The sequence below is a fragment of the Oreochromis aureus genome, linkage group 12 (assembly GCF_013358895.1).
Source record: "Oreochromis aureus strain Israel breed Guangdong linkage group 12, ZZ_aureus, whole genome shotgun sequence".
NCBI classification, from domain to species: Eukaryota; Metazoa; Chordata; class Actinopteri; order Cichliformes; family Cichlidae; genus Oreochromis; species Oreochromis aureus.
In genome coordinates, this window is record NC_052953.1 from 11,461,196 (window position 1) to 11,478,238 (window position 17,043).

Sequence of the window (17,043 nt, forward strand, 5' to 3'; positions counted from 1 at the left end):
AAAAGAATCGCTCCTTAAATGCTGAGAAGACTAAGGAGATGATTATTGACCCAAGGACGAGCACGCCCCACTATACATCAACGGGACTCAGGTGGAGAGGGTGAAGACCTTCAAATTCCTCGGCACCCACATCAGTGAGGATCTCAACTGGACCCATAACACACAGCAGATCATCAAGAAGGCTCAACAATGACTCATCTTCCTAAGGAAGCTGAGGAAATTTGGATTAACTTCCAAACCGCTCAGCAACTTTTACAGATGCACAGTGGAGGGTATCCTGACAAACTGCATCATGGGAACAGCACCACCCAGGACAGGAAGGCTCTCCAACGTGTTATTAAAACAGCACAATTCATCTGTGGAGTACTCCTCACACCACTTCAGGACATTTACCACACCCAGGTCAGGAAAAAGGGCACAGAATATCATTAAGGACAGAACACACAATTCACACTCCTGCCATCTGGCTGACGCTACAGGAGTTTGAAAGCAAGGACAACCAGACTAAAACACAGTTTCTATCCACAGGCCACCAGGCTACTGAATCACTGACTAATTGTTGAACTGTAGTTATCTTTAACCTGTAATTCGCAATTTTGTACATTTATATACAACATAATACAACTTCATACAATACAAACATTTTAATATTGCATATTCTGCATATATTACCACTGTGACAGTGTTGCATCTACTTGCACTTTAAATTCTGACTACCCACACATAAGCTACATAAGCACTTGTTTTACTTTATTTTTTTATTTTCTATCTCAGAATTAAGTTATTCTTTATTTTAGTTAGTTGTTTATTTAATTTTGTGAAGGGAACCTGCAAAGTAAGAATTTCATTGCTCTGTGTAACCACTTGGATTTTGTGGTGTATATGACAATAAACTTCTTGAATATCTTGAATCTTGAATTTAGTTGTGGTCACTGAAGACCACAAAAGAGTTTCTACAGGTACAAATCTGTAAACATGTAACATGTCTGTTTGCAAAAAGAACGTTATTTTTAATCAAGTGTTAATTTCCCACAAAGTTCAATCTGTTCATCGTGCCTTTTCAGTGGGAGAAACTGTTCGTAACTCAACCAAGTGACTTCTTCAGTATCAGCTCACAGTGGTTATGACAACGGGATATTAACTGACCCCAAGGCCGATTGTTAGCCAGTAGTCAGTATATTTTAATGCAGAACATTTAAACTTTTATTGTAATAAAACAGAATTTGTCTATTCTGTAGTGTTAATATTTTTAGTATTGAGAATAGAATACTTCTTCTACAACTGTAAAATGTTCATAACCAGCATTTGATCAGAGATAGTCACACCATGTGGGCTCTTTGAATTTTTGTGGCCTGTTTAATCACAGTGATTCATAACATGAAACATGCAATTAACTTGCACTCACTGTGACACTGACTCTCAGTTTCCATACTACACCACTAGATGGTGTTCTCTGCCATATGGTGTGAGCTCTGTGTGCCTTCAGTCTAGTAATGAAACTAGAAAACCAATCATTTAAAAAAACACATTAACAAGTGGTTAAACTGATTAATGCTATTTTTGATCACCACTGACTATTGTGGCAACATTAATACCTTTTTCCGCAGAGCACAATAAACCAAATTTAGTCAGTATTTGGGGTTTTCCACAATTAGCAAGATTTGATCCACACTACTACTTAAAGTGCAAAGTAAAAGCAAATCAAATGCTCCTTCAATCAGCACCTTACCATGTGCCTGCATCCACCAGTCACAGTTGTTTCCTGTATGTTGCAGTTTCCTGGAAAGGTCTTGACACTTAACAGTCTGTAAAAAAGACAGATGTACAACAAAAAGCAAAGCAAACAAAAGCATGTCCTTCAAAACAGATGATCAGCATTGTTTGGATACACTTTGGCTTTAGTGCAAGTGACTAAGAAGAATTCATATGAAAATAGTGATGTAGAGTTGTGTATGCACAGCAAAACAACACAACTGATGTTCAAAATATGAATAGCACACTGGCAGTATACTGGCAGTTTGTGGGTAGCTATGGACTTCTATCTGCAGAGAGTGTCTGTTTTCCAATCGGGCTGTGTCAAAAATATGTGGTACAACTGGTCTGTAGACTACGGTTGTTTGAGCTATTTTTGGTCAATCAGCTAGTTGCATAGAATAGAAAAGTTATAACAGCTGAAGTTAAACCACTGTTAAAAACAACAAAAAGTTTCCTTGGTAGCCATTGTTTGTACTTTTTTATTATGTATTTTTTGATCTATGGTGTTTGAGTCCCTCTTCTCCCATTCCTGGTAAGGTCAGCTATCCAGCCCTTCCCTGTTGCATGCCACTAGTCATCCAGACCGCATTCAATCAATGCACAGGATCATTCACAACAAGCAATGCGATATTGGGATTATGGAGGACTGCACAGGGGCATGTTTGCATTAGTTGAATACCCCTCTCTGTATGCTGTCCATAGGCAAATCCCTCTACAAATGGAAACATAAATTAAATCTTTCAACCACCTGACAACACACTACAAATGCAGAATAGCTTTTGCATGAAGGCCAAGAAAAACAGTGCAATGGCTGTTGACACAGTGCATCTGCGTATCCATCCAGCTCACAAATACACACTGGCCTCAATGCAAACATAAACCAATTGCATAACTATTTAAACAAATATGCCAGTCCACAATAATTTTTCAACATGGTAGTACAAACACCGTATGAAAAACATCACACATAAAATGAGGGGGACCTCAGAGCTATGGAACACCTTTCTAAGCATTTTATTCAAGTAAAATGAAATATAATACTATACAGTATAATGAAGCAGCTGAGCTATTGCATTTGGATATATTGTACATATACAATAAGGAACATTTACACTACCAGTCCAAAGTTATAGAACACCCTCCCCCCATCAAACTAAATCCTTGGAATTGTTCAGTTTTCGCAAGGCTCTGGGTTAGCAACACGTTTTCACTCCCAAAGCGTAAAATTTTAGCTCTGTTACAAATCAGCACTTCTGGGCACCCAACACATATTAGGAGATAAGAAAAATGAGGACACATGAGAACCATTTGGAATGAATCTACACATGTATAGTCATTTTATTTAAATCGCTTTGGAAAACACTATCTAACATCATTAAAGTCATGGTTAACGTTAGGGATAAGGTTATGGTTAGGGTTAAGGTTGGAATACTACTGGATTTCATCCATGTCTTATTTAATGAATCATTTCAGTGTAAGCAGTTATCTCCTGGAAGTTTTCAGTCTTTTGAATATGTGGCTTTACAGCTGAAGGCCCCATCCAAAGTTGTGTTTCTTAATGTTTACAGGCCTCCCAAATACTGCACAGACTTTTTTAATGATCTCAGTGAACTGCTGTCTGTGATCTGTGTTGATTTCGACTGTGTAATTATTGTTGGGGATTTTAACATCCATGTGGACAACCCTCAGGACAAAGGGACAAAAGACCTGAGTAACACTCTGGGCAACTTTGGGCTGACTCAGCATGTAACAGAGGCCACACATAATAGAGGACACACTCTTGACCTACTGATCTCCAAGGGCCTGAGCATTTCAAAGGTTACTGTATCTGATGTGGGCCTGTCTGATCATTACTGTGTTTTCTTTGAAAGCAAAATTTTAGCCCACACAAATATATCAACAGCAGTGATCACAAAACGGTGTATAACTGAACACAGCAGTGAGATCTTTAACCAGGTCTTCCCATTAACACCTGACCTGTCCAGAGGTTCGGTCAATGAGCTCGTCACTAGCTTCAATGCTAAAATGTTAAATGTAATGGACACTATTGCTCCCATTAAGGTGAAGGTTATCTCTGGAAGGAAGAAGTCTCCATGGAGAAACTCCACACTGGTGAAAAATGAAAAAAGAGAGTGTAGGAAAGCTGAGCGCAGATGGAGAAAAACAGACCTCCAGGTTCATTATGACATCTATAAAGAGAAACTTCACAATTATAATTTACAACTGAGGAGTGCAAGGAGGTCCTACTTCTCTGACATCATCACCAAAAACAGTCATAATGCTCGGGCCTTATTTGCTACAGTTGACAGGCTAATAAACCCTCCTGTGTCTGTGCCAGCTGAATTTCATTCGACCATGGCCTGCAATGACTTTACCAAATTCTTCACAGAAAAAATCCAAAAGATTAGACAAGCAATTGGTACATCAACAGCAGATCCAGGATATGTACTGTGTCCACCGAAAAACTGTTTAAATACCATGAACCAGTTTCACCCTATTAACAGCAAAGACCTGGAGGACATCTTAGGTCAACTGAACTCCTCCTCTTGCTGTTTAGATGTCCTGCCAACAAGCTTTTTCAAAAAGGTCTCAAAGACTTTGGAGTCAGACCTGTTACAGATCATCAACTTTTCTTTAATATCAGGTGTGTTTCCAGAACCACTAAAAACTGCTGTAATTAAACCTATACTGAAAAAGGACAATCTTGACAAGACACAAATGAATAACTACAGGCCGATCTCAAATCTCCCATTTTTAAGTAAGATCATTGAAAAAGCAGTTTCTCAACAGCTCAATTACTTCTTAACACAGAATAACTGCTATGATGCCTTCCAGTCAGGTTTTAGACAGAACCACAGCACTGAAACCGCTCTGACCAAAGTGTTTAATGACATATGTCTGAATACAGACAGAGGAAAAATGTCAGTCTTAGTTTTACTGGATCTCAGTGCAGCATTTGATACTGTTGACCACAACATATTACTCAAACGACTGGAGAACTGGGCAGGTCTCTCAGGAACTGTACTAAACTGGTTCAAAACATACTTAGAAAACAGGAAATACTTTGTATCAATAGGTAACTTCACATCTGAGCAGACAAGTATCACATGCGGAGTTCCCCAAGGTTCCATCTTGGGACCCCTTCTGTTCAACATTTACATGCTCCCACTGGCACAGATTATAAAGAACAACAAAATAAACTATCATAGCTATGCAGATGACACACAAATATATATCACAATGTCACCAGGAGACCGAGGCCCTGTACAGGCTCTTGGTAAATGCATTGAGGAAATTAATGACTGGCTGTGCCACAATTTTCTCCAGCTAAACAAAAATAAAACTGAAGTAATAGTCTTTGGAGCCAAAGAAAAACGATTACAGGTCACCAGAGAACTTCAATCTATACACCTAAAAACCACAAACCAGGCGAGAAATTTGGGTGTAGTGATGGATGCAGACCTAAACTTAGAAAAACACATTAAGACAATAACAAAATCAGCTTACTATCACCTCAAGAATATTTCAAGGATAAAAGATCTGATGTCTCAACAGGACCTGGAAAAACTAGTCCATGCATTCATCTTCAGTAGGCTTGATTACTGTAACAGCATCTTTACAGGTCTACCTAAAAAATCAGTCAGACAACTACAGCTCATTCAGAACTCTGCTGCTCGAGTCCTCACTAAGACCAAAAAAGTGGACCACATCAGTCCAGCTCTGAGGTCTTTACACTGGCTGCCTGTCCGTCAGAGGATAGACTTTAAAGTTCTGATGCTGGTCTATAAAGCTCTGAATGGTTTAGGACCAAAATACATCAGTGACCTCCGGACCCAGTATGAACCTTCCAGATCCCTCAGGTCATCTGGATCCGGTCTGTTATCAGTCCCCAGAGTCAGAACCAGACATGGAGAAGCTGCATTCAGCTTTTATGCTCCTTATATCTGGAACAAACTCCCAGAAAGCCTCAGATCAGCTGAAACACTCAGTTTATTTAAATCCAGGTTGAAGACTCACCTGTTCACAGCTGCATTTGAATAAAGCACCAAATCCACACTTTTAAGCTTAATTTCCAAAACTTACATTTTAACTACTGATTTTATCTATTGTTTTGATTTTTGATTTTATATACTGTTTTGTTTGTTTGTTTGTTTGTTTGTATGTTTGCTTGTCTTAATCAATTTTAAATCATGCTTTTTATCTATTTTGTTTTTAATGTCTCTGTAAAGCACTTTGAATCACCTTGTTGTTGAATTGTGCTATATAAATAAATTTGCCTTGCCTTGCCTTGCCATAACCTGGTGCGCAGCATAAGAATGTGGAAGGTCACGTTTTGGCGTTCCTCAGGAACGCCGTGGGACGTGACAAATTGTCAGTGTATTATGACTCGGGAGTGAAAATGGGCTCGGGTTAGAAGCTGTTCTCGAATCTGTTTATTGGTGAGCATGAATTGTCTTCCAGTGGGCAGCAACTTTGACAGGTCTTGTCTGGGTTTGCACGTTCTTTCATGATATTGGCAGCTCTGCTGGGACAGGAAGTTCCTCCAAAAACAGCAGTGCACAGCCAAGGAGTTTCTGGTTTTCATGTCTTTGTGAAGGCCTTAGAAAGCTGATTTGCACATTCTTTCAGTACCCATCCACTCACTCCATGAAGGAGGGTGACAGCTCTAACCTCACACCTTACATCATGCTGTAGCACTGTGAAGGTGTGGCTGTAGTTATCACAAGGTTGTTGGCACCTATCTGTGGAGGCCTTTAGCTCTCTCACCTTTACCAAATAGGTGAGCACACCACCAGCTGTACAGTTACTGGTCTTGTGATTGGTGATGTTCTGCCTGCCCTGCCAGGCTTATCCTGCCTTCCTCCCCTCACCCACAACCGGCCGGCTCTAGTTGTGCTATAAAAGGTTTGGTTGCCAGATCTGAAAGCTGTGTCACTCCTAATTTTCTTTGGCATCCAAGGCTAGACCTGGACATGTTTGTTGACAGTAACAGTGACAACACAGTGATTTACACAGAAGAAAACATTTGATGTGTACACTTCCATGTCCTCATCCTCAGAAAAGGCCCACTTAGTTCAAACCTCGTCTCATAGCCACAAGGACACTCTTGCACGCCTTTGTGGTGGCTTGTATTTTGCTCCTAAGTGCAGTGTATTCTGGGATCATAAGTAGAGATAAAAGCTACTTTCGGTGGGTGGCTCTCCATGCTTGATTTGGCAGATTTTAATACCAAATGACCTTCCTGACACAACACCCAGGGATTTGTACCTTCTCCTGGTATCAAAAAGAGATCTTTTACTTGTTAGGTGAATGTGTAAACCACTACACTTGACAAATGATCAAACACAAAACACATAAACTTCAAAAACACACACACAACAAGCACCAGAATGGAGATCTTAGAGGTCCTGTGTCTGTGCATGCTCCCACCATGTAACACGTAACATATAGCATCTAACTTAAAGTAGCAACTAATGACTAGTAATGACAAAGTCTGACAGTTAGATAATCTCTAATCTGGTTTAAACTGCCACTGTTTCAAACTCAGCCTACTAAAATACAGCCTATAATTAGTGAATATAAACCCTTACAGATGATGGTAACATCATAAAATTTGCAGGTAGTTACATATAGATAGATTTTATAACTAACTACCTACAAATTTTAAGCCTAATGTTTCCAAGAGGAAAGTATTAGTATTATATGACCACATTTTTTTATTATTATTTTTAATTTACTTTATTTGATTGTTATCAAGTTTATTAGGCTTAAGTTAGTTTACAACATCTTATCAGTAAAGATGCAACAATTTTTACTTGTGCTGGGTGTGCTGAAGAATTTGGCCAAATTCACAAAAATAAGTTTCAAAATATCTATATATCTATATATTGTGTTAATACACAATCATTATTATGTAATTTAATCAGTTTTTTGTTTTTTCAGTTGACTAAAACGTTACCTGAAACGCAAGTCTGTGTAGGATATTAAAAACAAGAGATAAAATCTACTTACCTTGGCATCAGTCCTGTTCCCTTACAGGTGAAGGGGGAAAACATACCACACCTATCAAATTCCATCATGTCTTTTATTTGAGCTCTTAGTGAATTAAACTGACCAGACACCTGCTTTTGTGTTTACTCTGTTTCCATGGGCACCCACAAAAGCTCACAGGCCCACCTCGATGCGGGTGAAACTATCAAAATTTGCCACACCCATACAAACTTATTTTGTCAGTGTTTATGCAAGTCTTTGTCATGTTTAAATAGCCCTCCCTACCATGGTGATCTCTGTCTCTCTCTCTCTCTCTCATACACACACATAAAATCAGAGTAAATGTTTACCTAGAGTTGGGTACATGTCCAAGTTGGAGGCGCCGTCTGCCTTGCCTCACCTTTTCTCACTTGTGACGCAACACGCATAGAGTGAAGCCTTGTTTTATAACTGAAACTGGAAGCTCATATATCTCAGCAGGTGACTCAGCATCTTTATCTGTGAGTTAAAGTGCAAACAAATATGCTTTGACGCAAATGCCCAATGATAAGATGAATAAAGTCTGTTTTAAAACCTGTGCCCTCCTACGAAGATTTAAAGGATGTTGCTTTGTTTGATTTTTTTGTTTGATTTTTTTCTTAAATCAGACATTGGATCTGTACGTGATGTGAAGGTTTGATTTTTCATAGCGTGAAACACACTGCGAAACAAACTGAAATAAAAGCTGCATGAAATTTAGTGCAGTATAAACAGGTTATTTTGCCGTATTTTGGTAAATTTACCAGTAATGTAGCGACGCACAGCAGCTTTGGTGTTTCTGGGTTCTCTGTATTTTTATCTGCTCATGTTCTACACAACAGGGTTAATTCACTAGAATTAAAAATTACTCAAACATACTTTAAAAATATTTATATAATGTTATTATTTTAATATAGCATGAGTTTCAGTTGACTTTGCCAAAAAATAGCTGATAGAAACATCCTCAAAAAAACTTCTTTTCACTTTCTTGCTTTAAGTACATTTTCAGAGGCTTTACTTTTTCACTTTTGCATGAGTGAATAAGTTGAATCAGTATTTCATCTTTTACCAGAGTATTTTAACACAAATCTGTAATTCTACTTAGGTACACAGTATCTGTACTTTTGCCACCTCTATATAAGCGTAACATAGTGTAACACTGAAACTGCTGAAAAGTACCAGAGTGAAGTAATAGTAAAAAGTTATTTAAAGTCCGTCTATAATATGGCATAAAAAAAGCTACAAATTTTGACAAAGAAAAAATGTTCTAACACAAAATGTAAACTAACTTTGTTATAATCGGGTGTTATTGTGTGTTTGCAGCTGAACCACAAACCACACCCCGCCACATGGACTTTCTGTTTTTGTCCTTCCTGTGATTCCTCCGTTTCCATCTGTATATCCTAATTATAACGAGAAAGCAACACACTAGAATGCAAACGTCAGACATACTAAACTCGCTGTCTGTATGATAGTCTGTATGATATTTGATTACTGATCATTAATTTCACACGGGCGCAAATTACAGTAAGAATTTTGCAGATTGAAAATTGACCTCAAATGGCAGAGTTCCAAAGATGGATGTGGTCTGACCAATAAGTACGGAGCAAAGGATTACCAGAGTAGGTCAGCCAATAGGACACTGGCCTCTGTACACACCTGTTCCTCATTCAGTTTAAGTTGTAATATTTTATGATTCCCTTCATGAAGTTTAATTATCTGGTGCATAAATAAGTTCTATACGGCTTAAAAAATTAGAAAAGTATAGTATCAAGTCATTCAAACTTCTGGGATATTGATGTGATCAGTTAACAACAGGTGGACTAGAGGGGCAAAAATGAGACGATGCCAAGACAGGAATAGTTTTACAGGTGGAGGCCACTGACATTTTTTCCCTCTTCATCTTTTCTCACTGTTTTTGGCTTGGATCAGTGTCACTACTGGTAGAGTGAGGCGATACCTGGACCCTACAGATGTTGCACAGGTAGTCCAGCTCCTCCAGGATGGCACATTAACACATGCCAATGGCCACTGCTATGAATTTCTCTGACCAAACAATCAGAAAACAGACTTCATGAGGGTGGCCAACGTCTTCTACTGGGCCCTGTAGCCACTGGCACTCAAGGTGGAGCCCAGTTGGAATTCCTTTAATGTTTTTGAGCAGTATTTACCCGCCATAATGGCACTGTTATCTTTTTCAGTTTGTTTGTCTGCCTTTGTGTGTATTTATGTCATCACAGAAAAATGCCATCCTGCAGGAGACACCTACCCTAGTGGTAACTCCCACAAAAAGGGCTTTGAGTACTGAGGTTTTTATAATGTATAATCATTTTCATACATGCTGTGTGGCCAAGAATGTTTTTAGACATTACCCAACAGAGCTGAATGTGACAACGTAAATCTTCCACTCAATGTACACTCTCTACCCTGCACTGTCTCAACCCTGACAACCACCCAGGGCTAGGTCTGTGATTACATCAGCTCTGTCAGTCTGTGGGCAGATTTTGTCAACACAGTTGCATAAAAACTACAAAATCTAGTTCTAAAACTTTACAGGTATGTTTTAATCTAAACGAAGGCCATGTTTTAAGATATTGGAAAACCTAATGCGGTTGCAGCTAATGTGATCCAAGTCTCAAAAAACAATGCCACAAATAGTTTTTATCTAACAAATTAATTTCAAAACGTGTAGCAAAGCGACTGTGATTCTACCCCTGAAATACAGTAGATATGAACATTTAAAGTATCTGTGTTTAGTAACAGAAGTAAGGTCTTCAGTCATAAATGTTTCCTTGCTGATCACTCCCTTACTATTCCTGGAACTGAGTCAAGTGACGCAAGATTCATACGTTCAAACTCAACACATTCTCACAGCAACTTGTCACATACTAATGTGTCCAATATTTTTCTCTTTTGTACTTCGTTTTACTTTCATTTGTAACTTTTTTTGTTTGGTTTAGTTAGGTTTCGGTATTAAAATTATATGTTTAAGTTAAGGCCTTGAAAGGTATGTTTAGAGGTAAAATCATGGTTTAGGTTTAAATAAAAACTCTCACGACATTAAACCTTTGCCTGAGATTTCATTGTCTAATTTAGATGGCGAGTGAGCGAGTGATCAGACTCGCCCACTTGTGGAAAAATGATATGACCAATGACCAAGGTAACCGGGTGTCACTATAGTGATGAGTTTTAATTGAAAATGTTATAATTACTAACGCTCTCTTTTTTTTTTTTAAGCTGAGTATAAAGCCTGAAATCCATTGATTTTCTGCTTATCCAAATAAGTTTGTGTAACGTTTGTCCTTTTGACATGAATGCATAGTGACTGCAGCCAAATCTGTCCGTAAAACAGTTGGACTTTCTTTACGCAATGTGCTTTAGACTTCTTTGTCCTGAACCATATAATTATGTTTTTTTCTACATTTGTGTTGTGAGAGACTTTTAAATTACCCAAGCATTCTAAAAATAGCTCAGACTAGACACACCCCTGTTTCTTTTTATCAGTCAGACAGTGCAAGTGCACGTTCAACATTCATTCAAAAGTTCTCTCACAGCTGTAAATTTTGCAAAGGAAATGCTTCAAATGCTTGTAAGTGTAGTGAAATGAGGTTAAATTTTATATGTTTTGTTTTATATATTAAAAATATGTTGGTCTTACAAGCTTTACCACTGAAATGGTAAATCTGAGCTTGGAGCACAAACACATACCAAAGGCAAATTTCCAGTCTCTCCTACTTTTGTATTGCCCTCATCTCTGTCTGAATACCTCGATGATGTCAGTTTTTGGAGAAGTACTTTCATGCTTATTCTTATCTACTTTGTCTACAAGACTCCCTTGTTCATGTAAACAAGCTGCTGAGACTCTGGATGCTTGCAGAGATAGGAATGTAAATATAAATCTAAGGCAGAAATGAGCAAACACTATCATTTTCACATAACACTGAGACATTTTATTGGTGATCATATTCCAGAGTGAAATGAAGAGTGTTTTCTGACCTATAACAAAAGCAGTGCAATAAATAAAGCCAAAACTATAGTCCTCAGCATTCACAGATAAAAGACATTATAATAGTAGTCCAACATACAGATACTTATATAGTTGTTAACAATAAATAATCATACTAAATAAATTACATTCTAATAAATTCTGGGCAGTGGTTTTTTACACAGCATCTAGTGAAGCCATCTATTCACTCTCCTTCTCTCTCGGGTGTTCAGAGCCATCTTCTTTGAACTGTTTAGCATTGCTGTGGAAAGACAGAAATGTGAGGTCAACAAATACATAAATTAATGTTTTAGCAGAAATCTATGCAATAGCTTCATTTTGAAACTTACATACAATCCTTTTTAGCTATGTAAAGTAAAACTCTACAATTCTGATATTGCACTTTGTGGGCGATTTTGCTATGACTAAGTAATATAACGGTGCAGATGTTTTATTTTAATTTGGGTAGATTTTTATGTCGTTTTGGGATTTTAAGAAAAATAAAGAGTAATAAAATGATTTTTTTTTAACTGCAAATAAACAGGGTTAAACAATCTGGACAGATTACTGTCCCTTTTAATTACTTTCCCTTAGTCTATTCACTCATTTTTGTCACCATTCATTCATGCTTCATTGTGGCAGTGTAACAGAAATCCAAAAAACGATATATATGAGCTTATGAAGAGAATACAGCATGTCCACGCTGTGTATATCTTGAAACTACAGTGTTTTGTTTCCAAACATGTAAAGTCATCATGCGTGTTTGCATGTGTTGCTCAGTAAGATTTAATGAGTAATTAAGCTCTTACAGGTCATCACGTGCACAGTCAGTGTGTCAGTACTGTTATTGTTCAGGACACGCAGGTGAATGTGTACAAATGAGCGTGTGGTTTCTCTTTACGCTGCTATTCACTTCATTGATGGAACAAGTGGAGACACCCCTCACTAATCCTGACTAATTCCTCTAGTAGGGATCTCTCTTGATCTGCATGATGCATGTATTCAACAACAACAACAGTCGTACGTGCTCTCCTGTCATTCAGTGAGCCCACTCCTTCCTGTTTGGCTTTAGACTCATGTGATCCGTGGCTAGACACACTCCTCTAAGGAGTTAAGCAAGACCATAGGTGAGAAAATACATCACGAAACTATACAGCGCCAGAAATACGAGAAGATTATATCAATGTTGCTGCACTGATGGCATCACTGCAACAGCACTGACACATTATCAGCTTGGTAAAGGTCGTAGTTGTCATTTTCATGATATGTATTGTTTTATATCTTTATTCTTATTTTTTATGGGTTATTCAAGGTGAGGGTTGGGTGATTCAATACACTCCTGTAAGGCGATGACTAAACGATATGTTTACAAAATCTGTCTGAAATAAAAAAGTTTCCATGATCTTGCTGGTCTGAACACAGTGCAGTACTTGGAAGTAGCACTGCTTTTTCTGATAATTTGGTGCTTTATATCGTGCAATAAACACTGAGTTGTATAAAAAATAAGTACAGTGAGTACGTGTTGGTTTGCACATAAGGAGGTCAAAACCTCAGGAGCACCTACCTCATTGTAACTTAACGCCCTCAAACGACAACGTCACCGGGGTGTTTCTGAAGCTTCTCCTGCTCTGACACGGTTCCAAGGTAGGAGGCCAGGAAGTTTTTATGTGACCTGTAACTACACAAGACATTCAACATTAGTATCAAAAGCCCAAACAGCTCAGATAAGTGAAATAATCAGCTATTTTGAAAGCCAGGACTGCAGCGCCAGCTACATGGTAATGGTGTGATAGAGATAAATACATTTTATGGTGACATTTTAACTGTCATTTCTATGGGATGTGCACATAGAAAGTATATGGCTATTTAAGTTTCAGACTCACAGAAATAAGTCCTACTTTCTCTCTTTTTCTCTAACTGAGTAGTTATAACTAACCGTGGCTGTAAAGCTTTAATTGCATGACTGCTTGTTTTATTTGCACCATTGTGGACTATTGACTCTGTCCACAATTCAAATAATACCTTTGATTTCATTACATATTGATAAGAAACTGTGATTATGTAATAAATTGCTTGTCATACCATTACAAGAATTCAAGATTCAAAAAAAGTATGAGTAATACAAAAGACCTTACAGCCTTTCTGATAAAACAACAGTGAGGTGGCACCGTTGATGGTGCTGTAGGAACAGGAATGACCATTAGAGCTGTAGAAGTCATTTGAGTTGATCTTGGCAAAGTGGTGAGCAATAACTCTAAAGTCTGGGTGTGTTCGGGTGTGTTAATGTACTTTTTGATGTGTCAGTGTGGTCATGTGCCAGGAAGTGTTTCTGGCCTGGATCTTGGAAGCGTAACCTGTGTTCTGTTGGGATTCATGGGGTGTGGATGGTTTATTGGATAATCTTCCCTACAATACTTTAAATGTAAAAAAGAAGAATAAGATTACTTTTTCACAAAATCACCACAATCAGGTTTCGTCTTAATGTAGTTCCAGCTTTGATGAAAAAGCTGGTCACACTGATAGCAGGTATATTGGGGTCTGCTAGTGGTGAGTTTGTGGGGACATTACATTTTGGTTTTTCTGCACCTCATTCTGTTCAGTTAACAATGGCGGGTTTATTGCTGTAAAAATAAACACACTATCCCACTATGAGGATTTTTTTTCAAGTTGTAAAGTTGTATTTTGACTGCTTTTACAACTGGGAACAAAAGAAAGATTTAAGTTTACTATTAAGAGTTCCTCAGTGAATTGAAGATGGGTTACTCATGCTAATACAATAAAATACTCGGTTAACCCTGCCTATCTTTATCTAGGAAAAGAGAAAATTTAAATGAAGGCTAAATTTTAAATTTTGTCACCATTAATTAATGCCATATTAGAGGGTTTTCTTTTCTTTTAAAATGTTATTATATATAACATATATAACAACTGGCATATTCTGATATATGTATTATGTTACCACTAATTTTTTTATGTTTGGAATTTTATCCATTTACTTTAAAATCCTTCAGCCAGAAACTAATGCTTTGGTTGCTACAGCCTTACCACCAATTAGTGTCTTGTTGTGTGTCTTTTTGTGTGTTTGGCTGTGTGACAGTTTCAAACTCACTGAGCACAGGTCATAAGCAGTATGGCGGTACAACTGATGACTGAAAGAACCACAGCGATGACCACTAAGACCGTCTGCACCAGCTCAGCATTGTTGGTCTCGGTGGGCTCATTTTTCACTGTCCCCAGAGTCTGGATCCCACAGCGCTCTCCATCATAACCCTTCATACATCTGCAGAAAAAAGAGTGAAGAAATCAGTGTGATGACTCAATGAAGAGGCTGTTATATCAGATATATATGCCTTTTGATGAGTGTTTGAATGATTTTTTTCAAGTTGTTGCAATAACTTGAATCTGTCTGAACCTGCCTATTAGTCACATTCAGGTGAGGTTTTAAAAGTATAATTGTTTTGGGGGGTTTTTGTCTACATCATTCATTTTGATGATTGCAAACGATCCCAAACTTGATTTAGTTCAGATTCAATGAAGGCCATATGCTTGTGGCGTACCAACCATGCAAAAATACAATAGGGCCAGGACTGTACTTACATACAAACTGGCTCATGCAGGCCCTCTATGTGCTTGCAGTATCCATGAATGCAGTAGCCCAGGTGGGAGGTGTTGCAGGGATCCTCATTGGTCCTGAGAGTGGATGTATGTCCACTAGTGAAGACCATGTGTTCGGGGTTGAAAGGAGTTGTGCTTTTGCCGTTGTGTCTGTTCCTCCTCTTCCCTTTGACCTTCCTTTTCTTCTTCTCATCACTGTTGGGATGCAAGTCTGTAGGAGGAAAGGAAGCATCTGCAGTTGTTTAGGGTGCCATTTTAGCTTCCTAGACTTAAAGGCTGAAAACATTTTTTAATCAATATAAGTTGTTAAAGTCAAGAGAACTTCACTTTCGTACAATTTTATATACTCATCTTTCTTAAAAGAAACAGAGATATACAAATCACACAGTTATATAATCAGATAAAAGATTCCCTTGTACCATGGAAGCTGACATTTTCATCATCTCCTCCGGAAATCACCCCCTGTTCCAACTCATCATCATCGCTGTGCAAATTCTGGAGGCCTTCCCCTGAGGCCAGGTCGACAGTGACTCCGACTTGGTCACCTGACTGTGTGGTTGTAGATCCCTGAGCACTTAGAGCACTGCAGACTACAAAAAAAGCCAACAGAAATGAATAAGACATTAATTCTACATAGAAATACACAATTAAGTCAAAGTTTACTTCTTTTGATCCAGATCAACATCTTGGATTGTGAAAAACACTCTTTCAGAGCTATAAATAGAAAAAGACGTGAATAGTTGCCGATCTGCTGATAAACTATTTTAAAAATCAGTCTTGGCAGTCATTTTTTTCATTCTTTCCTTTTTTTTCTTACCAGGAACTTTGGGTGAGTTACTTTCTTCAGAAATTGTGCTTATATAGCTTTACTTCTGACTCATTATTTCACCTTCCTCTACTGGGAACAATCTTAAACCAGTACAACCAGTCCACATTGAGGACTGTATTGCACCAGTGATGAATAGGATTCAGTGAAAGGATAATGAAGTATTCGAAATATGATGACCTTTCAGTGCGTCTGGTGTGTCTCCTGCACAATGTCTGGTAATAGTTTGGTCTCTAGAGGCGTCTCTGACAAAAATGATTTTTTTTCTCAAATACCTGTCTCCTCCCTGACAAGTCCTCGCCTGTGGATACAAGTTTTCTCCCCTGACCCATGCCTTGCTGTCATGCCATTTGCATTTCTCTTTTCATTTCAGTCATTTAAACTATCTGCGCACAACAAACACACAGACACTATTAAGTACAAGTCCAGACTTACCGAAGCACAGGAAACAGGTGAGGATGAGAGCGTTCATATCCCAGGAAGCAAGTGTTTTGTGTATAATAGTCCTGCACTAACGTGTGTGTAAGTAGGTGTCGAAGTGTGTCTTTGTCCCCCGCTGATAGAGAGTGTGCTTTGCTCTCTTCACCTCCACTGGGTGCAGCTTTTATAGACCAACGCCTGCTTCTCAGCTTGAAGGAAACAGATGGGTGTGTGTGTGCACTTGTGAGTGTGTGTGCGTGAGGCAGAGAGAGAGCAAAGAGACAGCACAGGAGAGAGAGTAAAAAACGTATTGTGCTTGTGTGTGTGTGGCTTATTCATGTGTGTCTAGTAATTAATCTGCCCCAGGCAATACATTTTGCACCTCACGTTCTGGTGGGGAATAATAGGTGTGGGCGACACTGGGTCGTCAAGC

At 38.4% G+C, this 17,043-nt stretch overlaps 1 protein-coding gene across 1 annotated transcript; it reads right to left on the reverse strand.

The window, feature by feature from the left end:
* Positions 1-11,697: 11,697 nt before the first annotated feature.
* On the reverse strand, positions 11,698-16,782 carry areg (amphiregulin). The gene is made up of 6 exons (XM_031727951.2): positions 16,626-16,782; positions 15,784-15,954; positions 15,347-15,575; positions 14,859-15,029; positions 13,314-13,427; positions 11,698-12,011 (listed from the first exon to the last, which is right to left on the reverse strand). Exons 1-5 carry the CDS (start codon positions 16,660-16,662, stop codon positions 13,334-13,336), a joined length of 702 nt encoding a protein of 233 aa, XP_031583811.1. The 5' UTR covers positions 16,663-16,782; the 3' UTR covers positions 11,698-12,011; positions 13,314-13,333.
* Between the last annotated feature and the right edge of the window lie 261 nt (positions 16,783-17,043).

Coding starts and splice junctions, on each gene's coding strand:
- areg (XM_031727951.2), bottom strand. CDS start 16,662: ATGAACGCTCTCATCCTCACCTGTTTCCTGTGCTTCG. Junction 15,030..15,346: donor CTGCATGAGCCAGTTTGTAT/GTAAGTACAGTC, acceptor TTTTTTCTGCAG/ATGTATGAAGGGTTATGATG. Junction 13,428..14,858: donor CTGCTTATGACCTGTGCTCA/GTGAGTTTGAAA, acceptor TGTCTTGTGTAG/TTACAGGTCACATAAAAACT.